This window comes from Vigna angularis, chromosome 5 (genome assembly GCF_016808095.1).
Source record: "Vigna angularis cultivar LongXiaoDou No.4 chromosome 5, ASM1680809v1, whole genome shotgun sequence".
NCBI lineage: Eukaryota > Viridiplantae > Streptophyta > Magnoliopsida > Fabales > Fabaceae > Vigna > Vigna angularis.
In genome coordinates, this window is record NC_068974.1 from 37,671,734 (window position 1) to 37,694,942 (window position 23,209).

At 31.4% G+C, this 23,209-nt stretch overlaps 3 protein-coding genes across 4 annotated transcripts; 1 reads left to right on the top strand and 2 right to left on the bottom strand.

The window, feature by feature from the left end:
• Positions 1–80: 80 nt before the first annotated feature.
• LOC108338839 (bifunctional dihydrofolate reductase-thymidylate synthase) lies at positions 81–5,516 on the bottom strand. Of its 2 annotated transcripts, none has more exons than XM_017575882.2 (12): positions 5,275–5,516; positions 4,334–4,792; positions 3,846–4,245; positions 3,726–3,770; positions 3,477–3,542; positions 2,491–2,552; positions 2,331–2,405; positions 2,075–2,240; positions 1,859–1,982; positions 1,342–1,448; positions 1,109–1,226; positions 81–601 (listed from the first exon to the last, which is right to left on the bottom strand). In XM_017575882.2, exons 2-11 carry the CDS (start codon positions 4,774–4,776, stop codon positions 1,116–1,118), a joined length of 1,599 nt encoding a protein of 532 aa, XP_017431371.1. In that variant the 5' UTR covers positions 4,777–4,792; positions 5,275–5,516; the 3' UTR covers positions 81–601; positions 1,109–1,115. The 2 variants fall into 2 exon arrangements, with proteins under 2 accessions (XP_017431371.1, XP_017431370.1); XM_017575881.2 differs by having other exon boundaries at positions 5,293–5,515.
• Positions 5,517–12,741: 7,225 nt separating this feature from the next.
• Positions 12,742–15,697, top strand: LOC108339467 (phosphatidylinositol/phosphatidylcholine transfer protein SFH3). The gene is made up of 9 exons (XM_052878266.1): positions 12,742–13,074; positions 13,156–13,255; positions 13,443–13,709; positions 13,950–14,027; positions 14,096–14,197; positions 14,287–14,336; positions 14,578–14,677; positions 14,756–14,918; positions 15,174–15,697. The coding sequence occupies exons 1-9, from the start codon at positions 12,752–12,754 to the stop codon at positions 15,695–15,697; spliced, it is 1,707 nt and encodes a 568-aa protein (XP_052734226.1). The 5' UTR covers positions 12,742–12,751.
• A 995-nt stretch (positions 15,698–16,692) lies between these two features.
• LOC108340417 (phosphatidylinositol/phosphatidylcholine transfer protein SFH8) lies at positions 16,693–21,816 on the bottom strand. The gene is made up of 14 exons (XM_017577794.2): positions 21,512–21,816; positions 21,118–21,421; positions 20,931–21,030; positions 20,525–20,791; positions 20,360–20,437; positions 20,119–20,220; positions 19,970–20,019; positions 19,747–19,846; positions 19,547–19,645; positions 19,312–19,425; positions 18,874–19,012; positions 17,739–18,139; positions 17,058–17,132; positions 16,693–16,973 (listed from the first exon to the last, which is right to left on the bottom strand). Exons 1-14 carry the CDS (start codon positions 21,543–21,545, stop codon positions 16,956–16,958), a joined length of 1,881 nt encoding a protein of 626 aa, XP_017433283.1. The 5' UTR covers positions 21,546–21,816; the 3' UTR covers positions 16,693–16,955.
• Positions 21,817–23,209: the final 1,393 nt, after the last annotated feature.

Consider the following 23,209-nt stretch of genomic DNA (forward strand, 5'->3'; position numbering starts at 1 on the left):
GATCCAAAAGGGGTGGACTGTGGAGACTCCAATATTTACATAAATAAAAGAGCAGCAACACCCACCCAAACATCCATGGATAATTCAGAAAAGCTGGTAAGATATAAATAATTAACATCTTTTAAGCACCTTTGAGTTTTGATACATATATGTATTTTTTGAATCCACCCTTTACTCATTTCTGCGCTGATAGCTCCAAATCACAGCAGAAAAATGGAAAGGACAATATACAGAAGCAACAGAAATAAGAACCAACGAAGAGTGTCGAAAGATTAAACAAAGCCAGACGAAAGATGTAGCAATGCAACATCCCAGTTATTCTGGCACTTCTTTCCTCTCTGTTTCTTTTTTACTGTGACCGGAGGAGATAAAGAATCATAATAAAATGGCCAACACAATACATATTAAAAATCCCTCAAAAGTCAAAAGTATACCAGGACAATGGAAAAGAAATGAAAAAAACCCTTAACCTAAATCACCCTAGAGCCACGAGACACGTGGACCTAAAGGATTCCCAGTAGTAACAAGCAAAGCTTAAAGTGTATCCAGCGATATTCTTTTATTTGTCCATAAATTTAATATATAGGTTTTATGGTTATACCTGAAACAATGAAAATACCATGTTTTAGTTTGATGATCAAAATATGGAACACATATCAAGTGACTATGCTTTAAAAAAATGTACAGCACACTACCTATGCATTCTCTGTAAATTTGAGAAAAAAAATTAATAACGTATTTTCAATGTGCGCCTTTAAATTCAGAAAATTACTAGTGAAATTGGTTTTCAAAATTTTTATGTCGTGTAATAAACAATTTTGAAAAGCCACTTTTACATCAATTTTGGAAGAGCAGAATTTTTACTGAATATGAATCCTAATCAGCAGTTTTTTCTGTTTGCCACAGGTGCAAATGTCAACCAGATAATTTAAAAATTCCTTACATTAATAAAATCAAGCAAATATAATATATATATATATATATATATATATATATATATATATATATATATATATATATATATATATATATATATATATATATATATATATATATATATTACTTGCCCCATTTCAGAAAGCATAGAAGCAGGGTTTGAGAATCTTACAAGATCCTTAAACAGCCATCTTCATTTCTATCTTCTTGTGAGGGTCATATCCTATGAGCTTGAAATCGGTAGCAACAAAGGAATCTATATCTTTCTTATTTGGGTTTATCTTCAAAATCTGAATTGAGGTATAGGCAATCAACAAGGAAAAGGCAGTTTATACGAGTGCATAATTGTTATTATTTTGTGGGCATCTACGTTAAGCAAATGTTTTTTTTAACATTTACACCTACCGGAAAAGGTTTTGGTTGATTCTGAAGCTGTTCCTGAAGAGGTCTCACATGATTGCGGTAAACATGTGCATCCCCGATAACATGACTAAAATCACCCGGAACAAGGTCTGACAAGAACAGGATATGATATGGTTAGATCAGTCCAATATCTGATGTCAATTTTATTTTAATATAAATGCTGTATTTCTCTACGTAAGATTACAACCCAAATACATCAGAGCCACACCCAAACTTTAAACGGTGAAACAGAACACACCCAAACCTATATCTTTCTTTTTAAGAGCATTCTAATTTTTCAGAGAATCTGATTATTGGCATCCAAAAGGACTATTTTGCCATTCCATACAAAAAGTATGCTAATCATAATAATATAAAATCTTTGTGAATCATAACCCATTAATCAGCTTAAAGTCATTTAAAATCAAATAATGACAAATCTGTATCATGAAAAGGAATTAAGATGCCATGTACGTCTGAGAACAAATTTAAGTATATGACACTGACATAATTTGCTTACCACAAACATGAGCAATCATGCATGTCAGGAGAGCATAAGATGCAATATTAAATGGGACCCCCAGGCCCATGTCCGCAGATCGCTGATACATTTGACACGATAATTCCCCCTTTGCTACGTAAAACTGCAGAATTTTTTTTGTTGACAAAACTTCATGAAAGGAGAACGAGAGAAAGAGATAGTTATTCCAAGATAGACCCAAATATAGCTGCAGACCTGCGCAAACATGTGACATGGGGGAAGTGTCATCAATTTAAGATCAGATGGATTCCAAGCTGAAAGAATGATGCGTCGATCATCAGGGTTATGCTTTATCTTGTCAATAACATCCAGAAGCTGGTCAAATCCTTGGCCAGAGTAGTCAGCATGCATGTCAGTATACCTGTAAAATGTAAGATGGAAAATTAATAAGGAACTAAGCAAGACCACAAAATGATGCCTAATGACATAAAATAAAGGTACATCCACCTACTTGGCTCCAAAGTGCCTCCACTGAAACCCATAAACAGGTCCTAAGTCACCCTCCTCCCTTTCTCTCAAACCAATGCTGTATATAAATTGTAAATCCAGTTAACAAACGCACGGAGAAGAAAAAATTGTAGTTCCAACAAAAATTAGTAGGTCATGCTTGCCTATCAAGGTATTCTCTAGATGCATTGCCATCCCAGACATGAATGCCTTTTTCTTGCAGCACCTGTCAATATAAAATGATTTCAGAATAAAATTCACTCTGGTTGTATCCAATGAACCGGACATTCTTGTAAACCACTAATATGCCTTCACGCAACACAGTGATTTAATTGAATTTTGGTTCAGCAGTTTTTTATACTCTAACTATGTTTGGAAAAATAACTAAAAATTGTTAACAGAAGCTATTAAGCTATATTATTGAGGCATGTGTTTTGGTAAAATTATTCAATATTAATAATGCAACATCCAGGTGCTAATCATGTCATCATGAAACCGTTCTATGATAATATTTTAACCATTGCAAATAGATTAAAAAAAAACTTGAGTATATGATCAATTTACAAAATATAAATAGAGACAATCCTCATCTTATAAATCGATTTTTAAAGATTAATTACCCCTTAAACTCACTTCCTAATTCACAATAATGCCAATTTTATGGACATACGGATTTATTATCAAAATTAGAGTCAACTAATGTAAAGCCCCCAATTTCATGAACATAGGCATTTATTATCAAAATTAGAGCCAACTAATGTAAAGCCAGCCTACAAATTCTCGAAAGCCTGGCTTTATCACGACGTTTAGTCACTAATAAATCGTTGAACATAAAAGGTATTGATATTTTAGTCATCAGTGCACAGATTAATAAGGATTCAAACATGTTATATCATTTTGATTCACAACACAACAATGTATAAGTCGATTAAAAATTTGAAAAAAAAAACAGGGAATAATGAGTTGGGTAGGAGACTCCAAAGCTTTCCATGTGTCTATCCCCATTCTTTACCAAGCTAAAATAGTATCAAGTAAACCAACTTAGTTGCCCAATATTTGGTTCGTGCTAGCTACTTCGTGAACAGTAACATAACTAGAAAAGGGCATGTATGCACGTCTGCGCGGAAAAGATTGGTACAGATATCATTACCTTGGCACTTGTTGAGCCGCTGATAAACCAGAGAAGCTCCTCAACAACCCCTCGCCAAAATACTTTCTAGGAACCAAATTAAGAAATCATGTCAACTTTTATATCATGAAATACGATATATATTCTTCTTCAGTCTTCATAAACATTAAAAGTGACAAAACAAACAACAATTACATCAAAATAACATAAGGAAACGAAACAAAAAAATAAGAAATTAATACGCAGTAGTTTATACAAATTCATACATACCTTGGTTGTTAGAAGGGGAAAGTTCCTGCGCAGATTAAACCTCATCTGTGGAATTATAGAGAAGGTGTAAGCATACATATAAATCATTGCAACTGCTGAACAGAGCAATCGAGATGTTACCTGGCAGCCAAATTTCGACAAGGTACCAGTCCCTGTCCTATCATCCTTAATTGTGCCTTCAGAAATAATTTCTCGAACCAAACTTAGATACTTAAATTCCTCATGTCTCTCATAAATGAACTTCGGAAGAAAAGAAAATTCATTGACCTCGAATTTTAAAGAGTCTGAACCATTATCAAAAACTGGATCAGCATTCTGACGTAGGGACTCAGCCGGAGAACTCCTTACACGCACATAAGTGTTGAAAGAATAGCGGAGGTTGTCTTCCACCAAAGGAAATGATGAATACCATGACTGAAATTGAAAGGCATCAACTCGAGGCATAAAAGTATCACACTCAATGCTTGCCTCAATTTCTGTAATATGAGCAGCTTCGCATCCAGGTACATTAAGAGCCTCTCTGAACATAACAATTATCACCGTTAAAAAAAAACATAATATGATTACAAAAGGAAAGAAGCAGGAAGGTAACTACAATATAAATATACCTGAATATCTCACCACCTCCTGTAAGAAATACTTTCTCAATTGACAGGCAGTACGGAGAAGCAGCCAACAGTTCCATAGCAGAAGACACACTTCCACATATTATAACATTCTCTGCAGTTGCAATATCAAAGCTACCCGAGCGAGTCAGAACAACGTTAAGGCGACCAGGAAGAGGCCTATCCTCAGGAGGGATACTCTCCCATGTTTTTCTACCCATCACAACAGCATTCTTCTTACCCGGATCAGACGTTATAGTTGTGATCTCATCAAAAAATTTGAGATCAGTGGGTAACGTCCAGGGCAATTTTCCATCCTTAGAAATGCCCATGTCTCTGGTGGCAATCACTACTGCTTGGTAAGTCCTCCGTGGAGGAGGCTCTGACTTGCCATTGTCATTGCCATTGCCATTACCATTGGAAATCACAAAAGAATCACTTGCCATCAGAGGACCAAAAAGCCTGCGGAACAAATAAAGTTGAATCTAAATCCAACAAATAAAACACGTGCAGTATAAAATTAAAGAGTAAATAAAAAATCCATCCTCTTCCCCCGCCTTTTTCCCTGACTGCAAAAAACAAATTCTCTGCACCAATTCAACGATTCTAAAATACAAATTAGTATAAGAAAATTTTCAAAAATCCAGTCGCCTACTTAAACTAGATTAATCAGAAACACAACACTATCATCTTTCTCATGGCATCACAATAACTCAGCAACAGTAACATAAACACACAATGAAACCGTCTAAACAATTGAGAAAAACAATAAATTAAGAAGCAAACATAATCTCTAAGATTTATCACACTGTGTACCAACCAACACAATCTAAAATCCATAAACAACGCCTGCAACAGATTCAAAATAATAATAAAAAAAAACTAGAAATACAGGAATCTAAATGTGCACAAGGAGATAGCGAATCTAGAACGGAGAACGGAACCTGCCAAAATGCACTGACCTAACAATGCTGTGTCAACTATTTTCTGCTTCTGTCTAAAAATTGCAAAATGTGAAGCAGAAAAAAACTGTGAAAGAAAAAAAGAAGCTGAAACTGAAAGTCAGAGTGTGTAAGAAAAGGAAAAAAGAGGTTTCTTGGCAGAGAAAACAAAGGAACAAGAGAGAGCAAATATATAGAGAGAGAAAGCCAAATGGAGAGAGAAGAAAATCCAAAACCACAGTTGACGTGAAGTGGCACCCAGAAACGTAGACATGCGTTTCTCTGCAATGTACGTTACCCTTACCGTATAGTGAATTTCTATACATCTTTTCTCACTTTCTCATAAATGCCCTTCCATCAAGCCCATACGCATTTATTTTATGTAAGACAAATATTTAATTATATATAACCAAATTTATACTGTACTAAGGAAACGTTTTGATAAAGCAATATTTAAAAATAAATAAATTAAATTAAAAGATCAACTGCAATATTAAGGTGTATTAATTGAATTAAATGACAAATAGTTATTAAGAAATTGATTTTAAAACTAAAATTTAGCAGTATATTTAAAAAATCAACAATCTAAAGGATTAATAATATTAGGATAAGGAACGTGTATTCATTTAACGCCAATTATGACATTTAAAAAATAAAAAATATATTGAATATTAGTTCAGAATAAAATATTTATTTTATATAATTCTTTTAATAATAGATAAATAGTTTTTTAGTATATAAATTATATTCAGTTTTATAGTAAATACATTTTTTTTACATATGAACTATATCTTAGATTTATTATAGATGATTCATAAATGTAATTTGAAAGGATACAAAATTGAGAAAATTTATAAAAAGATAAAACTATTTTGGTTCAAATGGGTACATATATTAATTAGTGTTACATTTTTGTAATATTATTGTAAGAAAGCATTTAATAAATAATTAATTAATTGTATTAAATATATTCATTTTATTAATTTATTAAATCTTATTAAATAATTTCTTTGTATAGAACAATTTTATTAACATATACAACAACTCTATATAGTCCTGTTTAATCTATTCAATAGAGTCACATCTTTCTATATATATATATATATATATATATATATATATATATTGTAAGGTTAATTAAAAAAAATACGTTTTTAAATTGTGAACTGTATTAAAATTTATAGAAATCATTTAATAAAAAGTTAATAAATAGATATGATGTTTATTAAATAAATCATATATACATGGAAGATTAATCAAACAAATCATTTAGCTTTAAAAGGTTTTGCATTATAAAATTAGAAAAATATTATTAAATTTTAATGTATTTGAAAGAATGTATTAACTAATTTTATGTAATGGTTCATTTTGAATAAACTCGTATGAGAATAATTTATTTCTATTCATGATTTCTTTTACCAAAATTTTAATAATGGTTTTAAATGAACAATTTTACTTTTAAATGATTATATCTAAATGATATGTGTTCTCTTCATAAAACATTAATTAGAATCCAAGAATAGTGGTTAAAATTAAAAATTATTTAATTGCTGAAAAGCCTAAAATTGTATTTTTAATAATTTTTTTCTTTTTCTTATTATTTCAAAATACATACAATTTATATTGACCAGTAACTTATATACAGATAATTCAACAATCATACACGGCTAGTCAGTCATGAAAAAGTCATACAAAAGTTTTATTGAAAAATAGTTTAAAGATTATTTTGATCTTCTATCAATTTGTTCAAATTTCATTTCTTTTATTTTTAATTTTTGTATATTTTGTACATAATTTTAGCCTTTTTAATTTTTAAATGTATATAAATAGTTTCACTTTTAATTTAATTATCTATCAATAATAATGTTATCTTTAACATCACACAGACGTATTATTATAATGGTACTTCTTTTTACAATATTGAGAAGGATAGCAGTTATAAAAATCAATTACCATATATTAATTTAATATTGATTTAATATATTTAAAATTAAAAAATAAGTTCTGAATCAAAATAATAAAAGTATAATATTAAATTATTTTAATAAATTATAAAAATAATTTTAAAACCAAATTATATATTTTGTAAAAATACGTTATCAAAATTACAACCCAAAAAAAATCAAACTAACAGTATAAATTAGCTGACTGTTACTATTATTATAATAGAAGTTTAATTTGGTAATAATATTGAGGTTGCGAGGGTATTCTTGGAATTCAAATACGAGGATAATTAAAAATGTAATATAATACAAAGTGCGGACCCCACATTGGTAACGGCGGGAAATTCTTATACCCATGACACCTATCAAATTGCATAGTATGTTTGACTTATTGATCTTGTTAATTAATTGCTATTAAACACTTATATTTAATTTTTATTTAAGATTCTTTTTTATGGAATCTTGACCGTTTATGTCTTCATCAACACAGAACACACCACAGTTTATAAGCTATTATTATATGGTTTCTTATATGTTATTTTACTTTTAAAAGATTCACTTATTATTATTATAATAAAACTTATTGTATGTTAAATATATTATTTTATTTGGTATCATATCATCAATTAATATGTAGATAATGATACTTTGGACAACATTTTTTTATAATATTTTAACATCATCTACGTGTCATTTTATGATTATGATTGGTCCAAAATTATTTCACACTTAATAATAATAATCATAAACACCAACATCACCAATTACAGAATGATACGTACATGATGTTAAAATGTTATCAAAAAAATGTTATCAATATCATTATCCTTAATATATAGTTTCACATAAAATATGTATATCTTGACACAAAAATATGCTAAATAAAAATAATTTAAAATACATATATAAAAACAAACTTTACTTTAAAGTTTGCTTATTTGGTCAAATCTATATTTTATTGAAAAATAATATCAAAAAATTTGTATATTGACAAAAATTTATTTCAATATTAAAAACATTATATACAACTATATATATAAAATATATATATATATATATATGTTTTTAATTCATTAAGATTTTTCTTAAGAATAAGACTATGATAAAAAATATTGTTTTATTCAAAATTTTATATTTGTAAAATTGAGTTAAGTTTAAAATTTATTTTATTAAAAAATAATATCAAAAATAATAAAAATTTGTTTTATTATATATGTATTTCTTTTAATTTATTAAGATTTTTCTAAGAGTAAGACTATGATAAAAATATATATATATAACATTGCGAAACTGATAAATTTTGAATGAAGTATCATAATTGTGGTGGAATGTTGTCCCTTAAAGAACCTATAAATGTCGATTTAAATAATAATAATTGAGTAACACTAATGTTCAAATATATTATCCGTTATTGTTTGCGAATACTGTTTTGTCATTATTTGGGCATTTGGCTTCCGATGATGCTTACTATTACAGTCTATCAGCATTTGTTTTTTTTAATGATAATATTATTTAGTTAAAGATTTTCAACAGGAAGGATTTGACAATATTTTAATATTATTTATGTAATTAGTTTATATTAATGTTTATGATTATTATTATTAATTATAAAATAATTTTAGATCAATCACAGAATGACAAGTAGATGATGTTAAAATATTGTTAAATATCATTATCAACAATGCTAAAGAAACAAACAAAATTCATTTATACATTGATGCCCATGAAAATGCGGAAAATAAATATTTGATGGTTCATGGTAGCATGAACTTGCCTATTGCCATTATATTCTCTCTTGGTAGATGGAAGTAGTTGGAAAAAATGAACCTTCCATTGTCTTCTTCCTTCTTTTTCTTTTTGCACCAACAAGCCTTAAACTTAAAAACCATATATGCCTTCACACAAATCAGCCATGGACTTTTAAGGATTTACTAAAAGATTCATTAATAAAATGTGAGTCAAAATTAAATTATTATTTTTTAATCCAAAATATTAAAACAATAAATTTATACATATTTTATTCTATATGGTTCGATACTTTCACTTATAATATAAAATTTAATTTTTTTAAAAAATTGACTTTAATTTAATCCTATAAAACCAATTAATAAATATGAAATATTCAACACAATTCCTTTATGCTAAAACACATATATCTAACGAAATATTAAAGATGATATGATAAGCAATAACACGATAAATCTAATAAATAACAAATCATCTTATAAAATAAATTTTAAACTTAATTTAATACTATAAAATAAATAAAATTTATATGTATGAAATCATCTTATTTCTAATTAATACATATTCTTATTTATATTAGTCTAAAGTCAACAAAAATGGATGTGTTGAGAAAAGGATTTATGAGATACCAAATAGAAAAGAAAGAGTTGTAGTTTTCAAAAGATGAAATGCAAGAAAGGTCAATCTTCAATATATAGATAGAATATCATATTCAAAACATAAACCAATTATAACAACCAAAACTTAACTCAATATACTGCTTTTTTGCATTATAAGAGCTCCAAACCACATACAATTTTAAAATAAGGATACTATATCATAATATTGGGTTTTCCAACTAAATATTTTGAATTTATATATTTAAACAATTTTTTTTAAAAAGTAGACAAGTTATGAGAAGTTTAGACGACTTTAAATAAAAAAGTCGTGTTTACTACACAACTTCAATCTAATATATAAAAAAAAATTAGATTAATTAAATTATTAAAAAAGTAAAGATGTAGACGTATACTCCCTTTTAATAATTTAATTAATCTAAATTATACCTACTTGATATAAATTAATGAAAATATAATTTGAATAATATAATTTTAATAAATATTGTCTAAAATTAATTAATTGACAAAATTAGAAAACATAATTGTATATCAAATATATATAATTAATTATATTTAAAAACATAAATTATTAATTAAAAAAGATTTAGATTAATTAAACTTTTAATTAAAAACATAAATTATTAATTAAAAACATAAATTATTAATCAAAAACATAAATTATTAATTAAAAACATAAACTATTAATTAAAACCATAAATTATTAATTAAAATTTTAATTAATCTAAATCATTTTAATTAATAATTTATGTTTTTAAATATAACGAATTATATATATTTGATAGTATTAGTTATGTTTGTAATTAAATTAATTTTGTTTTCTAATTTTGTCAATTAATTAATTTTATATAATATTTATTAAAATTGTGTTATTTAAATTATATTTTCATTAATTTATATTAAGTAGATATAATTTAGATTAATTAAATTATTAAAAAGTTGAAAAGGATATACGACTTCAACTATAGAAATCGTATATCTTTTAAATCTTCATTTTTTAATAATTTAGTTAATTTATATTACGTTTTTTTACAGGTTAGAGTGAAATCGTGTGGAAAGATATAACTTTTTCATTAGTCATCTTGGTCCAACAATTTACCTATATTTGTAAAAAAGAAATTTACTTAAATACGTAAATTTAAAATCATTTTTTGCCTATTTCGGTGAAAAAAATCATAATATTCCAAAGCTAAATCACATACATTTATGTATAATTCGCTAGCTAACATTACCAACACAACAAGTTCAGTAAAGTAAATTATAATATTTCAAAATATATAGAAATATTTTCTAAAGCATACTTCAACTTTGTATTTAGAGAGAGTTTCATAATTTATAAAATATTTCACTTATCATTCTGTAAAAAAGTTTGGTTAAATATCGAACAATTTTTAATAACTTAAAAAATACCAATAATGATAGTTTTTAATTGATCTTGGATTGATGTTATTTTGCTATTAAAATTGATCAATTTTTTTAATTGGCATTAACAAATTAACATTAGTTAAAATTATTTTTAACCAATCACAATTATGTACCTAATATTATCGAAATAATTTTTTTGTTAACTTTGTTATATTCACTAAACAATTTCCCACGTGATAAAGAAATCGTATATAATAATTGATCTCGCCAATAAAAAAAAGTATTACAAAGACGTTTATCAATAAATAATGCAGGATTATTACCAAAAGTTCAACCACTAATAAAATACAAAAAAAAAATTATACATAAATTTTTATACAATTTAATTTTACAAGTAATTCAACTACTCATAGAATTTTATAAGTTAAATTTATATACTATATAAATAAATAAATAAATAAACATATATGTTAAAAAAAACCTAGAATAGAAGCATAGTAAAGAAGATATAGAAAGGGTTGCGTAGTGGAGAGAATATGAAAGAATGGAGTTGCATGCATTTCGCCAACACCATCTCCATCTGTATTCCTTCTAGTAGAAACAGAAGCTCGAAAAGAACGATGCAATAATATAAGTAAACAAACAAAAAACAGCAAACCCTAAAAATGAGTTGCACCAACCTCGCTTCTTTTTCTGGCACTTCTATATATTGTCACAGACTTATTCGGATCATAAATTTACGTTTTCTTTGCTTCTGCAACGCCTATATTCCTGCAACAAGAGGTATTTCATCTACTATTCTACTCCATTCTCTCTCTCTCTCTCTCATGTTGATTCATCAACTTTTTGAACCCCCTTAGGTTCAACATACCTTCTTCAACTGCATTGTATCAATATTATATGTATCATTGTAAGCATATCTTTATGCTTTTGGCTTTGATGTTTCCTTTTCCAATGCATGATGAATATAATTGAAAAAGGGTTCATATTGGTGTTTAAAAGAAATGGTTTTTCAGCTTCTGACATGCATGATGTTATTTGATGGCTTAAGCTAAGGAGTAGGCGCATGAGTAAATATTGTTGATTCTCTTCTACCTTACGTCTGTTCTCATTTGAGGAGCTTACGAGGTTCGATAATTAATCATGTGTGACATTGTAGCTGTGCCCTCCGTAACCATCACAGATCGACCTGCTAAAGGTGGTAAAATCTATGTTTTCCAATTTCATTCCCTTTTCATTCTTGGTTGATTACTTATATATGTTATGCATGTGCTGTGAAATCGATTTTTGCACACCCTTTAGGTAATAACGTTTGAATTTAACTGTTTTGTTTGCATGTTGACATGTTCTATGTATGAAGATGAGAAGAATGAAAATGAAGAAAGCTGAAATCAGATGATTATATATATCTGACAAGCATTTGCTATTTAGAATGTTTTTATTATAAAGCTCCTTCACCAGTTAGAGGAATCATTGATGGAAATCGAGATGATTCAGATCTTTGATTGCCTTTGTAGTTGTCTCTGAACGTATTATCAATTAATGCATGATTATTTGCCTTATGGGTATATGAGAGAGATCTTATTCTTAAAACGGATAGAGTGATTGTAATGTGAGGTTCATAACAAAAAGAAAGAAGCTAAAATTCAAATTAATGTTGTGGTAATAATAGAAAATGATCGATGGGTTTTTGCTGTATTAACATAACTTATATGTTAAGTTCATAATAATGTAGTTTATTTGAATAATGTTGTGGTATTATTGGATGTTGTTTATTGTTAATAACAAAAATAAAAAAGGAGGGTGAAGATGTCTAGTTTGCGAATTTCTTGTCTTCCTTTTGAAACTTCTGTGAGGAATTTGGGTTATGCAAAAACAGGTGCTGAGATGGAATACTCAGAGGATGATAAGAAAACAAAGCTTGGCTCTTTAAAGAAGGTAGCAATCAGTGCATCTTCAAAGTTCAAGCATTCCTTGCAAAAGAAGGGGAGAAGGCATAGCAGGGTTATGTCTATTGCAATTGAGGATGAAGTTGATGCAGAAGAGTTGCAATCAGTTGATGCTTTTCGCCAAACACTCATCTTAGAAGAGCTATTACCCTCAAAGCATGATGATCATCATATGATGTTAAGGTTTACCCCTCAGACCTTATGACTTAGTTTCTTGTCCATTTGCTGATTTACTAATAGCTGTAATATAAAATGGTGGCCTAGATTCTTGAGAGCAAGAAAATATGAAATCGAGAAAACAAAACAAATGTGGGCAGATATGCTTCAGTGGAGGAGGGAGTTTGGTGCTGACACAATTCTGGAGGTAACTTCCTGTGGATAAAGAAAAAACAATGTCCATAGATATACTTTTATGTTTGTTGAAAGTCTAATAGATACCACCATTTTATAATATATAAATAGATACAAACCTAGACTTATAAGAATTACATTTTAAAATTAACATCATAATATATTGAATGCAAACCTCATTTTATCATTGTCCCGTTTAGGATTTTGAATTCAAGGAGTTAGAAGAAGTCCTAAAATACTACCCGCAAGGGCATCATGGAGTTGATAAGCAAGGGCAACCTGTTTACATAGAAAGGTTGGGTCAGGTTGACTCTAACAAGCTGTTGCAAGTCACAACTTTGGATCGCTATCTTAAGTACCATGTGAGAGAGTTTGAGAGGACATTCGCTGTTAAGTTCCCTGCTTGTTCCATTGCAGCCAAGAAACACATTGACCAAAGCACAACAATCTTGGATGTGCAAGGAGTGGTATGTATGAAAATATGCAGCAATACTATAATACCACATGTGTAGCTTTTACTTTCTGTTCCTTTTACAAACAAACCAGAAAGAGTACAAGTTCACAATAACACCTTAATTAAATTATATCATGCATAAGTTACATTTAGGAGGTGACATCTGTATCTCAACTCCGTCGAATATCATATTATCACCTGTTTTGTATGTAAAAGAAGTTTCACATGATTGCTGACTAGCATCTGTATTCAGGGTCTCAAAAGTATGAACAAAGCTGCAAGGGATCTCATCCAACGTCTTCAGAAGATTGATGGTGACAACTACCCTGAGGTACTACTTCACGTTCCTGACTAAAATGTCACATTCTGAATTTAACCTGACTGAACTTTTCTTTTCAGACCTTAAACCGTATGTTCATCATTAATGCTGGTTCAGGATTTAGGCTGTTGTGGAACACTGTCAAGTCATTCCTTGATCCTAAGACCACCGCCAAAATCCATGTAAGCAATTTTTATATACTTTTCACCTCCAAGCAATGTTGGTTTCAGTTAAGCAGGAGATCTCAATAGATTACTGCTTTATTTGCCAGGTCCTAGGTAACAAATACCAGAGCAAGTTACTTGAAATCATTGATGCCAGGTGAATGTTTTTCTCCATTCTCACTGAAGTGTGTTTTTTCTCATTCTCATCCGAATTCAAGTTTATCACATTGACGACATGCTGAGAGACAGTTTAGATTGAGTAAACATTAATGACAATCTCGGATCATACTCATTAACGAGGATGTTCTTTTAACATGTTGGTGTATATCATATGTGATTGAAGAACAATATACCATTCAAGGCCATACATAACACAATGTTCTTATATCATTTACCAGTGAACTTCCAGAGTTCTTGGGTGGTACTTGTACCTGTGAAGACAAAGGTGGTTGCTTGCTTTCAGACAAGGGACCATGGAATGACCCAGAAGTCTTGAAGGTAGTAAGCTCAATTTTTTTTTAGTTGTGCGATTAGGAAAAGATAGTAATGAAGTGATGTTTTGTTTGGATGCACTAGATGGTTCAAAATGGAGCAGGAAAGTGCAAGAGGAAAACTTTATCTGGGATCGAAGTGAAAACCATAATTGAAGATGATACAGAATGCCAAAAGGTAATCGGTTACCTACTTTACAATTTCAAATTAAGTTTTGCTCTGAAACTTTCTTGCCATTGTCAGAAAATCTGATGACTTGATTTGTTTTCCTATAATCTTAGGAATGCGATTCTTTTAAAGAATCTGCAGCCATGGAGGATCCCTGTTCTGCTCCAGAAGTAAGTTTCTTAGATTTTCGATCATTTGATGTTTCCATTCTATATGTATTTATCTATAAACTCTAGCCTATGTATCTGAATAACATTCCGTAATTTTCATGGTGAGGAACAAGAACTTTTTGCATGAAATATAAATCAAATGTTTGATAAGAACATAACTGCAGAATTGACCATCTCTTTGGGTACTCCCTTTGCACATCAGCAGGTGGCATTTGCCCCAGTGAATTCATCTTGGGAAAAAGCAGAACAAAAAGATCAGTTAGCCCTTTCTAAAAATTGTTTGTCTAGCAACAGTAATTCTAATAAGTTTAGAATCCCTTTTACTGGTGGAATCATGTCCGTTCTTATGGCAGTGATAACAGTTATCCGCCTGGCAAAGAAAGTGCCAAGAAAAATCACTGGAACTGACTTGTTTAGTAACACAGCACATAGTAATGGTAACAAAATGAAAGCACCTGCAATTTGCATGGATGATCAAATGTCCATGATGAAGCGCATGGTTGAACTAGAAGAGAAGGTGAATATCCTCTCTAAGAAACCTGACATACCAGCTGAGATGGAAGAATTGCTGAATAAGGCTCTTAGCAGAATCAGTACGCTAGAACAAGACTTGGCTATTACCAAAAAGGTATTATTGGTTTTCCTTCATACTACAACCTCATCATCATTTGAGAATAACATTGATTGATATATGATTAAAAAAAAAAAGTCTGACATTTTTTGTATTTTTTTCTGTTTCTTAGTCACTTGACGATGCCCTTATCCGACAAGTGGAGCTTCAAGGTCAAATTGATAAAAAGAAAAAGAAGAGGACGGTGAGTCATACGAACCTTGACTTTGATATAGTATATATCACGTTGCGTTCGTGAGTCATGTGAAGTTTGTAAGCTATAATAATTTGTTTCCTGTGTGTAGTGTTTTCCCTCCTTACACAAGATTTCGGGTTCGTGATTGCAGTTCCTCTGGTAAGGTGTTGGGTGTCAATTGCTGTCTGACCTCAATCAAATATTAACATTAGCATGAGTTGTATATTCTTGGAGGCGTTCCTTTTATCAGCCCCATCGGATCCTATTACATTCACCTTGTATAATTTCTCCTCTATTCCAATTAAATATTATGTATTTAGACAGTAGGACACTCTCTCACAATTGTGTTTACGCGTAAAAGTATAACCATGTAACGAAAATGATCGCAAAGGCAACATTGTTAAATTTTGATATTATTAGAACATTGTTTTTCTCAAAATGTACTTGCACTAACTAGTTGAACCAAATGACAGACGTTTTCGTCAGCTTAATCCCCAGTTCCTGTTGTACTAAAGTCGTCCCTGTGATGAAGTGAGGTTGGTTCCAACCGTCTAAGACACTCTACTTGCTATTTGACTGACAAACGGAACTTCACTTCAACCATCTACGACAGCAGAAAAAGGTTACGCCAAACGAATCCACATATTTACTGTATTGTATCATGTACGCACAAGCCCTTTACCATCATTACCTTCTAATTTGAGAAATAAAATTACCATTGTTCGCGTGCCTTATTTATACGGGATTTAACACGAAATATGTCCCGTTTCCTAAATGCTTCAGCACCTATGATGTTGTTGAGGGGTTATTTATTTTTTAGCTTTGTCTCCCCTCGATATCCCCCCAAATCGATTAATATTTAAGGAAAGTCATGAGATCATCAGAAGGGCACGCTTCTCCAATTAACGAGACAATCACACCAAATATAATAAAGGTGGGCAGAGAGCAAAAACAAGGGTTGTTTTTAATCCGGAAAAAAAGCTATTAGCTATACACGAGGTTGACACAACTCTCGAGTGTACGCATTAAACAGAAAATTAGTGTTCAGGGATCAACCTAATGTGCAAGGTGTCGGCACTAGGAACACCATGATTCGAAAAAATGCCCTCTCCCAGAGTCCCTGTATCAGCCAGCCAAAACTCACCAGCAAAACTTCTTCTGATAAACAGCAATAAATAAATATCAGAGATTTGCATAATATCCATAAAACTGTATTAAAAAATATAAAAGAGACAAACTTACCCGCGACTTAGCTTCTTCTTGACTATCAATGTAAGCAAGCAGCTCTTCTTGCCTCATTAATGCTTCATATAGAGCCTATCGAACAATCCAGAAAGTACAAATGTAACAGTATTCTTCAAGTAAGGAAACAGTAAGAAACTAAGTACCATCACATTTTCACGGTCAAATATGAAATTCACACCCAAACATAAATAGGAGAGAAAAATACATGTATGAGAGCAAAAGCACAACTGCAATAACAAATTTTCCTATTTCACCATTAAATGAAACTATACAGGAATTAAAATCTAAAATAACGAAACTGCCATAACACAAATACACCCGCTTAACAACCAACACACGACATATACTCTGATTGGCTAAGAGGTGATATAGGCAAGCAAAATATTGATTTTTCTTTCGTGTGATTTTTTAACTTAAAATAACTATCATACCTTAGTTCCATATAGACAAAAAAAATTGGTTAGAATTTAAAAAAAAACAGACATGAAAATATTGCATTTATTCACTAAGAATGTGCTCATCGATATATTCTTGTGGCGGCCAGCTAACAGGAAAGGTAAGATTTTGGTTTTGCATTTAAAGATAACAGATAAAATAAGACATGGAAACACCTCAACGTAATTATCACGACTGCAGTGTTTAAAAGAATTATGGAAAAGCGAAAGTATAGCATACTACCTTTTTAGTTGCAATTAGCTCTGCTTCCAAAGCATCCACCCGACATACAGCAGCATTTAGCAATTCCACTTTCTCATAAGGCATCTCAGATGGCTTAGATTGGAGTGTGTCAACCTTCTCTTCAAGCTCACCTAACCTTTTCACCATTGAGGAAAGGAGATTTGCCTCTGTGTGTGCTGGAGTTGGTGACGGAGGATGGTTGTCTTCGCTTGTTGTACTAACGGGTGTCTCTGAAGTGCACTGATCCTCATTAGATGGTGAGGCAGGAAGTTTCTTGGTCACACGGTATGCGACTGAATGGAAGAGGGTAAACAGCATCATAAAGAAAGCAGTTAGAGCCCCCAACATCCGAGCTCGAACCCCTATGGGAGTTTGTGGAGGATCAGGGAGGGAAGGTGTTCCTGTAATACAAAATTCAATTTAACAATCCTGAAGAAAATTAAATCAAAAAATTCAAATCAAGAAAACAAGAAAAGAACTAACGCTTCCTAAATCTTAAAAGACAAGGACTTTTGCAATTGCTTATAATCCCATATAAATCCCGCCCTGACAAAAATGCCAAGTTAGGGACCAACTGTTCCATTACCTTGAACTCTCAAGTGTGGGTCCCGAAACAGTTTGTCTCCTACGGACTAGAAATTATAGAACACACCCGATATAAAACACCATTTATCATCACAGTAAAACATTCAAATTTCAAAAACACGAGGGCATTAGATTATAAAAACAAGGGGGGAGGATTACTAACAAGAGCATAAGCGGCAAAAGAAAATCAAGTCATGCCTTCAATAGCCTTTCAAAAATTGAGTTAATTTGAATCAAACGTTGATTAACCAAAATTCATGATTCAATTGGGGTATAATCTTTTGTATAATGACACAGCATAAGGCAAAAACTCATGACATTGACGCACTTACAGCCATCAAATGTCCTGCAAAAGTTAAAGCACAAATAGTGTCACTATGCTGCTAACGAAACAAGTTTTAACTGATATTTAGAACAGAATGCAGATACAAGATCTTAAACAACGCACTTATGTTTTAACCTTTGGTGTTATTTTTTTTTTATGAATAAGAACCGTGAGAAGATTCATACAACAGATAACTATAGTAACAATAAGCTGAAGTTGTTTTACCTTTTGAAGTTTGAGCCCTCTGGAGTGATGCTTGTTTGTTCCAGCCAGCATCAACAGCTTTGTCCACCATCGGAACATATTCATCATACCCAGCCAAGTTACCACCACCAACATAGATCGACTTTCCAACAACCTTAGCCTGAACACAAAATGTAAATAAATTCTCTGTTTGGAATAGACCAGGGAAAATCCTAAGAACAAGTTCCTTGAGAAGTAATATATTTTGATCATCCTCATTAAATCATTAATTATAGTGAATATCTTCTGCATATAAATACAACTGATCAAAAGGTAATGAGTGCAAGAATGATCAAAGAAAATTTTGCAGCCAGTAAAATTAAGTGGAGATGCAGCACAGAAGTACTACAATCAATGAATTGAAAATTCTACCAATTTAATGAAAACTGTGAGTAAACCTAGCAGAAAATCAACACTTACTTCCTCACGAACAGGTGTCAACCTAAGGTGAGAGTAGCTCTTCATCGCTTTTGGAGAAGCAATATCTTCAGCTTCAGACCCTGATTCAGCTGTGGATGTGTCACTACCTTTTACCTGCAAGAAAGAAGTGACACAGTCAATAAGGTTACAAAATGAAAAGGGGCCTGAAGAAGTACAAAGGAATCAATTCAGCCTCCACCAGGTTCAAGCAATAATAAACCATACAACATATTACCATTGGGTATTGTGGTCTGGCATATGCAATAACCTTTCCTTCACTGTTTAGAACTTTTACAACAGGCCTTGCTCTTCGTGCTTCACCGCTAAGAATCATCTGCAAATTTCCCCATGCAATTAACAGTACAGTTAGCATGTAGCAAGATTCGTATCATATAGCAAGTGTTGAGCCTTTTAGAAAGAAACATCAGTGCATACCTTCAAAATTTCTGGGTTTTTCCAGGGTCCCTTATCAGATCTGAGGCAACCACCCTGATCTGCACATGTACATGTACCTCCCAGAAATTCCGGCAACTCGCTTCATTAAGTGCACAAAAATATTAAGCAAAGTGTTGGTGATGGTTAAATACATTATTAATACAAGCATATAAATTACAAAATTTCTAACACTTGGTTATAGAGAAATAGGCCCATTGTGTACCTGGCATCGATTACTTCAAGCAATTTGCTTTGATACTTATTTCCAAGAACCTAAGCAATATTTCCAAACAGGCACCAAGCAATGTCAGCATTCATAAACCAACAAAAAAAGGAGCCTTAAGCAACTACAAAATAGCACTTTTTACATACATGGATCTTTGAAGTTGTTTTGGGATCAAGGAAAGACTTGACGGTGTTCCACAGTAACCTAAATCCAGGGCCGGCATTTATGATAAACATTTGACAAAGAGTCTGTATCATTAATAAGAAAAAACATATCAACATCCTCAACCATTGACACCTTGGTAAAAGTTATTCTTTAAATTTTTGGATGAAATCAAAACAGGAACGTAACGTAATACAAGATTACACACAAACTGATATTACTCACCTCAGGGTAATTGTCACCATCAATCTTTTGTAACCGCAAAATTAGTTCCCGGGCAGACTTTGTAAAGTTCTTGAGGCCCTAAAAGTTGAAACTACACCATAAATTTGCCGTATGTCACAGGAACACACAGACACATACAATGAGGAACAATTAGCAGCAACATACCACTCCTTGAACATCTAATATCGTGGTGCTTGAATCTATGTGTCTTTTGGCGGCAATTGTGCAAGCAGGAAACTTTATCTTAAAAGCTTTCTCAAATTCCCGTACATGGTATTTCACATATCTATCCATGGTTGTAACCTGCATAAGTTTGTTCGGATCTACTTTCCCAAGTCTCTCAATGTAAACAGGCCTTCCCTCCCTATCAACGCCGTGATGACCATGCGGATAATACTTCATAACTTCATTTAATTCTACGAACTCAAAATCCTAAAGCAAACACAAAACATTAAGCAAATATTATCCAGAGTATGCAGCAATCCACAACAAACAAATCCAACCATAACAGAGGCTAATCTTGAACCCTACACTAAACATCAAACATTATCCAAATCCAATCTGCACTAACCTCCATAATAGTGTCAGCACCAAACTCCTTCCTCCATTGTAGCATATCAGCCCACATATGCTTCGCCCTTTCAACATCAAATTTCCTCGCTTTTAGAAACCTGCAAAATGTATAAAAATCAAGCAAAAAAAAAAAACTAATTGAGTTTGTTCATTTAACACCTCACATTTATCTGGTTAATGCACACCTTAACATGACATGGTAATCATCGTGTTTTTCGGGGAGCATTTCGTCGATGATCAAGGACTGACGAAATGCGTCAACAGCCTGCTGCTCCTCGAAATTCCGAACATCCTCGATGGAAACAGAGCTGACGCGGCCATCGCTCTTCCTTCTGCTGCTCTTCTTCTTCAGCGTGTGTTTGAACTTGGACGACGCATTCAGCGCCTTCTTCTTGAGAGATCCGATTCTGGTCCTCCGTTCGTCCTCGGAGTTCTCAAAATCAGATCTCCGCTCCTTCTTCTCGTCACTCCCGGAGAAACCTTCGAAACCTGCAAGGCAGAGCCAAAACAAACCGTTTCATCAGCAAAAAAGAAAACCTAAAACACTAAAAAAGAGTTCGATAGAGAAAGAGAAGTCACATGGTCTGGCGAAACGGTCGAGAGGGCCGGACATTGTAATGTGAAGAGTCAGTGTGCGAGCAAAGCCGCATTCAGCATTCAGCAAACCCTAAGATTTTTTACAGAAGAAGAAGAAGACGAAGAATGGCGCGAGTATTGAGAGTGGAATCGCGCGCGTGGAGCTGGAATAAGAAGAGAATGTTCGGGAATCACGAGGAGGAAGAGGAGGAGGAAGGAATGGATGTTTCACTCAGACACTGCTCTAGCTCTGTCCCTCTGCGACACTGTGCGTACAGTGAGTTTTGCTTTTCCAGTTTCTCACCTATCTGATGGAATATTTTATTTTGTTTCTTAGGTATGGTGACTGGAGTAGCCGGTGAAAGTTAGGGACAGCTTGTAGAGACTGACACGTGGCGGTGGAAAGGAAATTTGTAATGGCAAAGATCGAGTGATTTGGTGAGCAAGCAAGCCTAATCACTGGTGGCTACTGCCTACCCTATTGCTCTTGACCACTCACCAAAAATTAACAAAATTCTTCTCTTTCTTATTTATCACCAATCATCTAATGAAACTTTTTTTTTTCAACCACACACGAAAATCTAGGATGAAGCTTTCGTTCAATTATTATAATATTTTTTTAAATATTATAATATTTTTAATGTAAGTTTCGTATCTAAGATGGCATATATATATATACACGAAATTAAGATACGCTAAAATCATAGAGGGTCAATAACACGTTTAGTAATTTAAAAAGCAAAGTGTCATTATATGATTTACTTTAATTAACTATAACAACCCATTGCCGAAAGATAAATAAATAAGTGATATGATTTTGGGTAGAATAATTTCCATGTGAAGAAAATGGGACGTCTTAATAAATTGAAAATAATTAAGAAAGTTAGATCACGATCTTGTTATAAAATAAATTAAAAGATAGAGCTGAATTATCGCCGAAAAGAGGGGTTGTAGGGCAAAATCCGTATGAAACATCCGTAACGGGACCCTCTATGAAATTTCTTTGTCGTTGTTGCATTGCTATAACAGATGTGGATGATGATGTTGACCATCTTTTCGGGTGAGGTAACTGTTTGAATTTTGATCAGTTTCTTCTTTTCTTTTCTCCATTTTTTGAACTGTTACTCTTTTTATTTTTTATTTCTCGTATTACAAATTAATTTGTTCATGGTAAACTCTCTTGTCATCTTCTTTTTATAATATAATCTATACAAAACGATTTTTTAACAAATTATGTTATCACTAAATTCCAAGGTTAATATTTTAGTTCTGAATTTCAAGTTTAACTCAAATTTATAAAATTGATTTATATAAAATAAGATGTATATTCATTTTATAAATTAATTTTATTTTTAATTGATGTAAAAATTTTAATGCATTTTTTTAAAAAATTTATATATCAAACACTAGGTGATTCCATAATAATTTAATAGGAGGTATAATAGTATGTTTAAGAAATAATAAATATTTCAATAACATAATAAATAAAAAACGATAAATCTTGCTAAAATAATAACATTATTATTATATCAAGAATTTAGTTTTTCACGTAATAAAAATGAGTTTTTTTTTAAAGATAGTATACATGAAAAGCAAATATAATGTGAATTGTAGTATTTTCTATATATTTTACATTTAAATGTTTAAAACAATGTAAATATCTCAAGAAAATTACTACTAAAGCGGTTTATTAATATTATA

What these genes read in the sequence shown, in the direction of transcription:
- LOC108338839 (XM_017575882.2), bottom strand. Translation starts at nt 4,776, where the DNA reads ATGGCAAGTGATTCTTTTGTGATTTCCAATGGTAATGGCAATGGCAAT. An exon ending in GGAGGTGGTGAGATATTCAG is followed by an intron (nt 4,246 to 4,333) that starts GTATATTTATAT and finishes TGTTATGTTCAG; the next exon opens with AGAGGCTCTTAATGTACCTG. An exon ending in CATGTCACATGTTTGCGCAG is followed by an intron (nt 1,983 to 2,074) that starts GTCTGCAGCTAT and finishes AAAATTCTGCAG; the next exon opens with TTTTACGTAGCAAAGGGGGA.
- LOC108339467 (XM_052878266.1), top strand. Translation starts at nt 12,752, where the DNA reads ATGTCTAGTTTGCGAATTTCTTGTCTTCCTTTTGAAACTTCTGTGAGG. An exon ending in GTGCTGACACAATTCTGGAG is followed by an intron (nt 13,256 to 13,442) that starts GTAACTTCCTGT and finishes TGTCCCGTTTAG; the next exon opens with GATTTTGAATTCAAGGAGTT. An exon ending in TTCTTGCCATTGTCAGAAAA is followed by an intron (nt 14,919 to 15,173) that starts TCTGATGACTTG and finishes ACATAACTGCAG; the next exon opens with AATTGACCATCTCTTTGGGT.
- LOC108340417 (XM_017577794.2), bottom strand. Translation starts at nt 21,545, where the DNA reads ATGTCCGGCCCTCTCGACCGTTTCGCCAGACCAT. An exon ending in GATTACCATGTCATGTTAAG is followed by an intron (nt 21,031 to 21,117) that starts GTGTGCATTAAC and finishes TACATTTTGCAG; the next exon opens with GTTTCTAAAAGCGAGGAAAT. An exon ending in AAACAACTTCAAAGATCCAT is followed by an intron (nt 20,020 to 20,118) that starts GTATGTAAAAAG and finishes AATATTGCTTAG; the next exon opens with GTTCTTGGAAATAAGTATCA.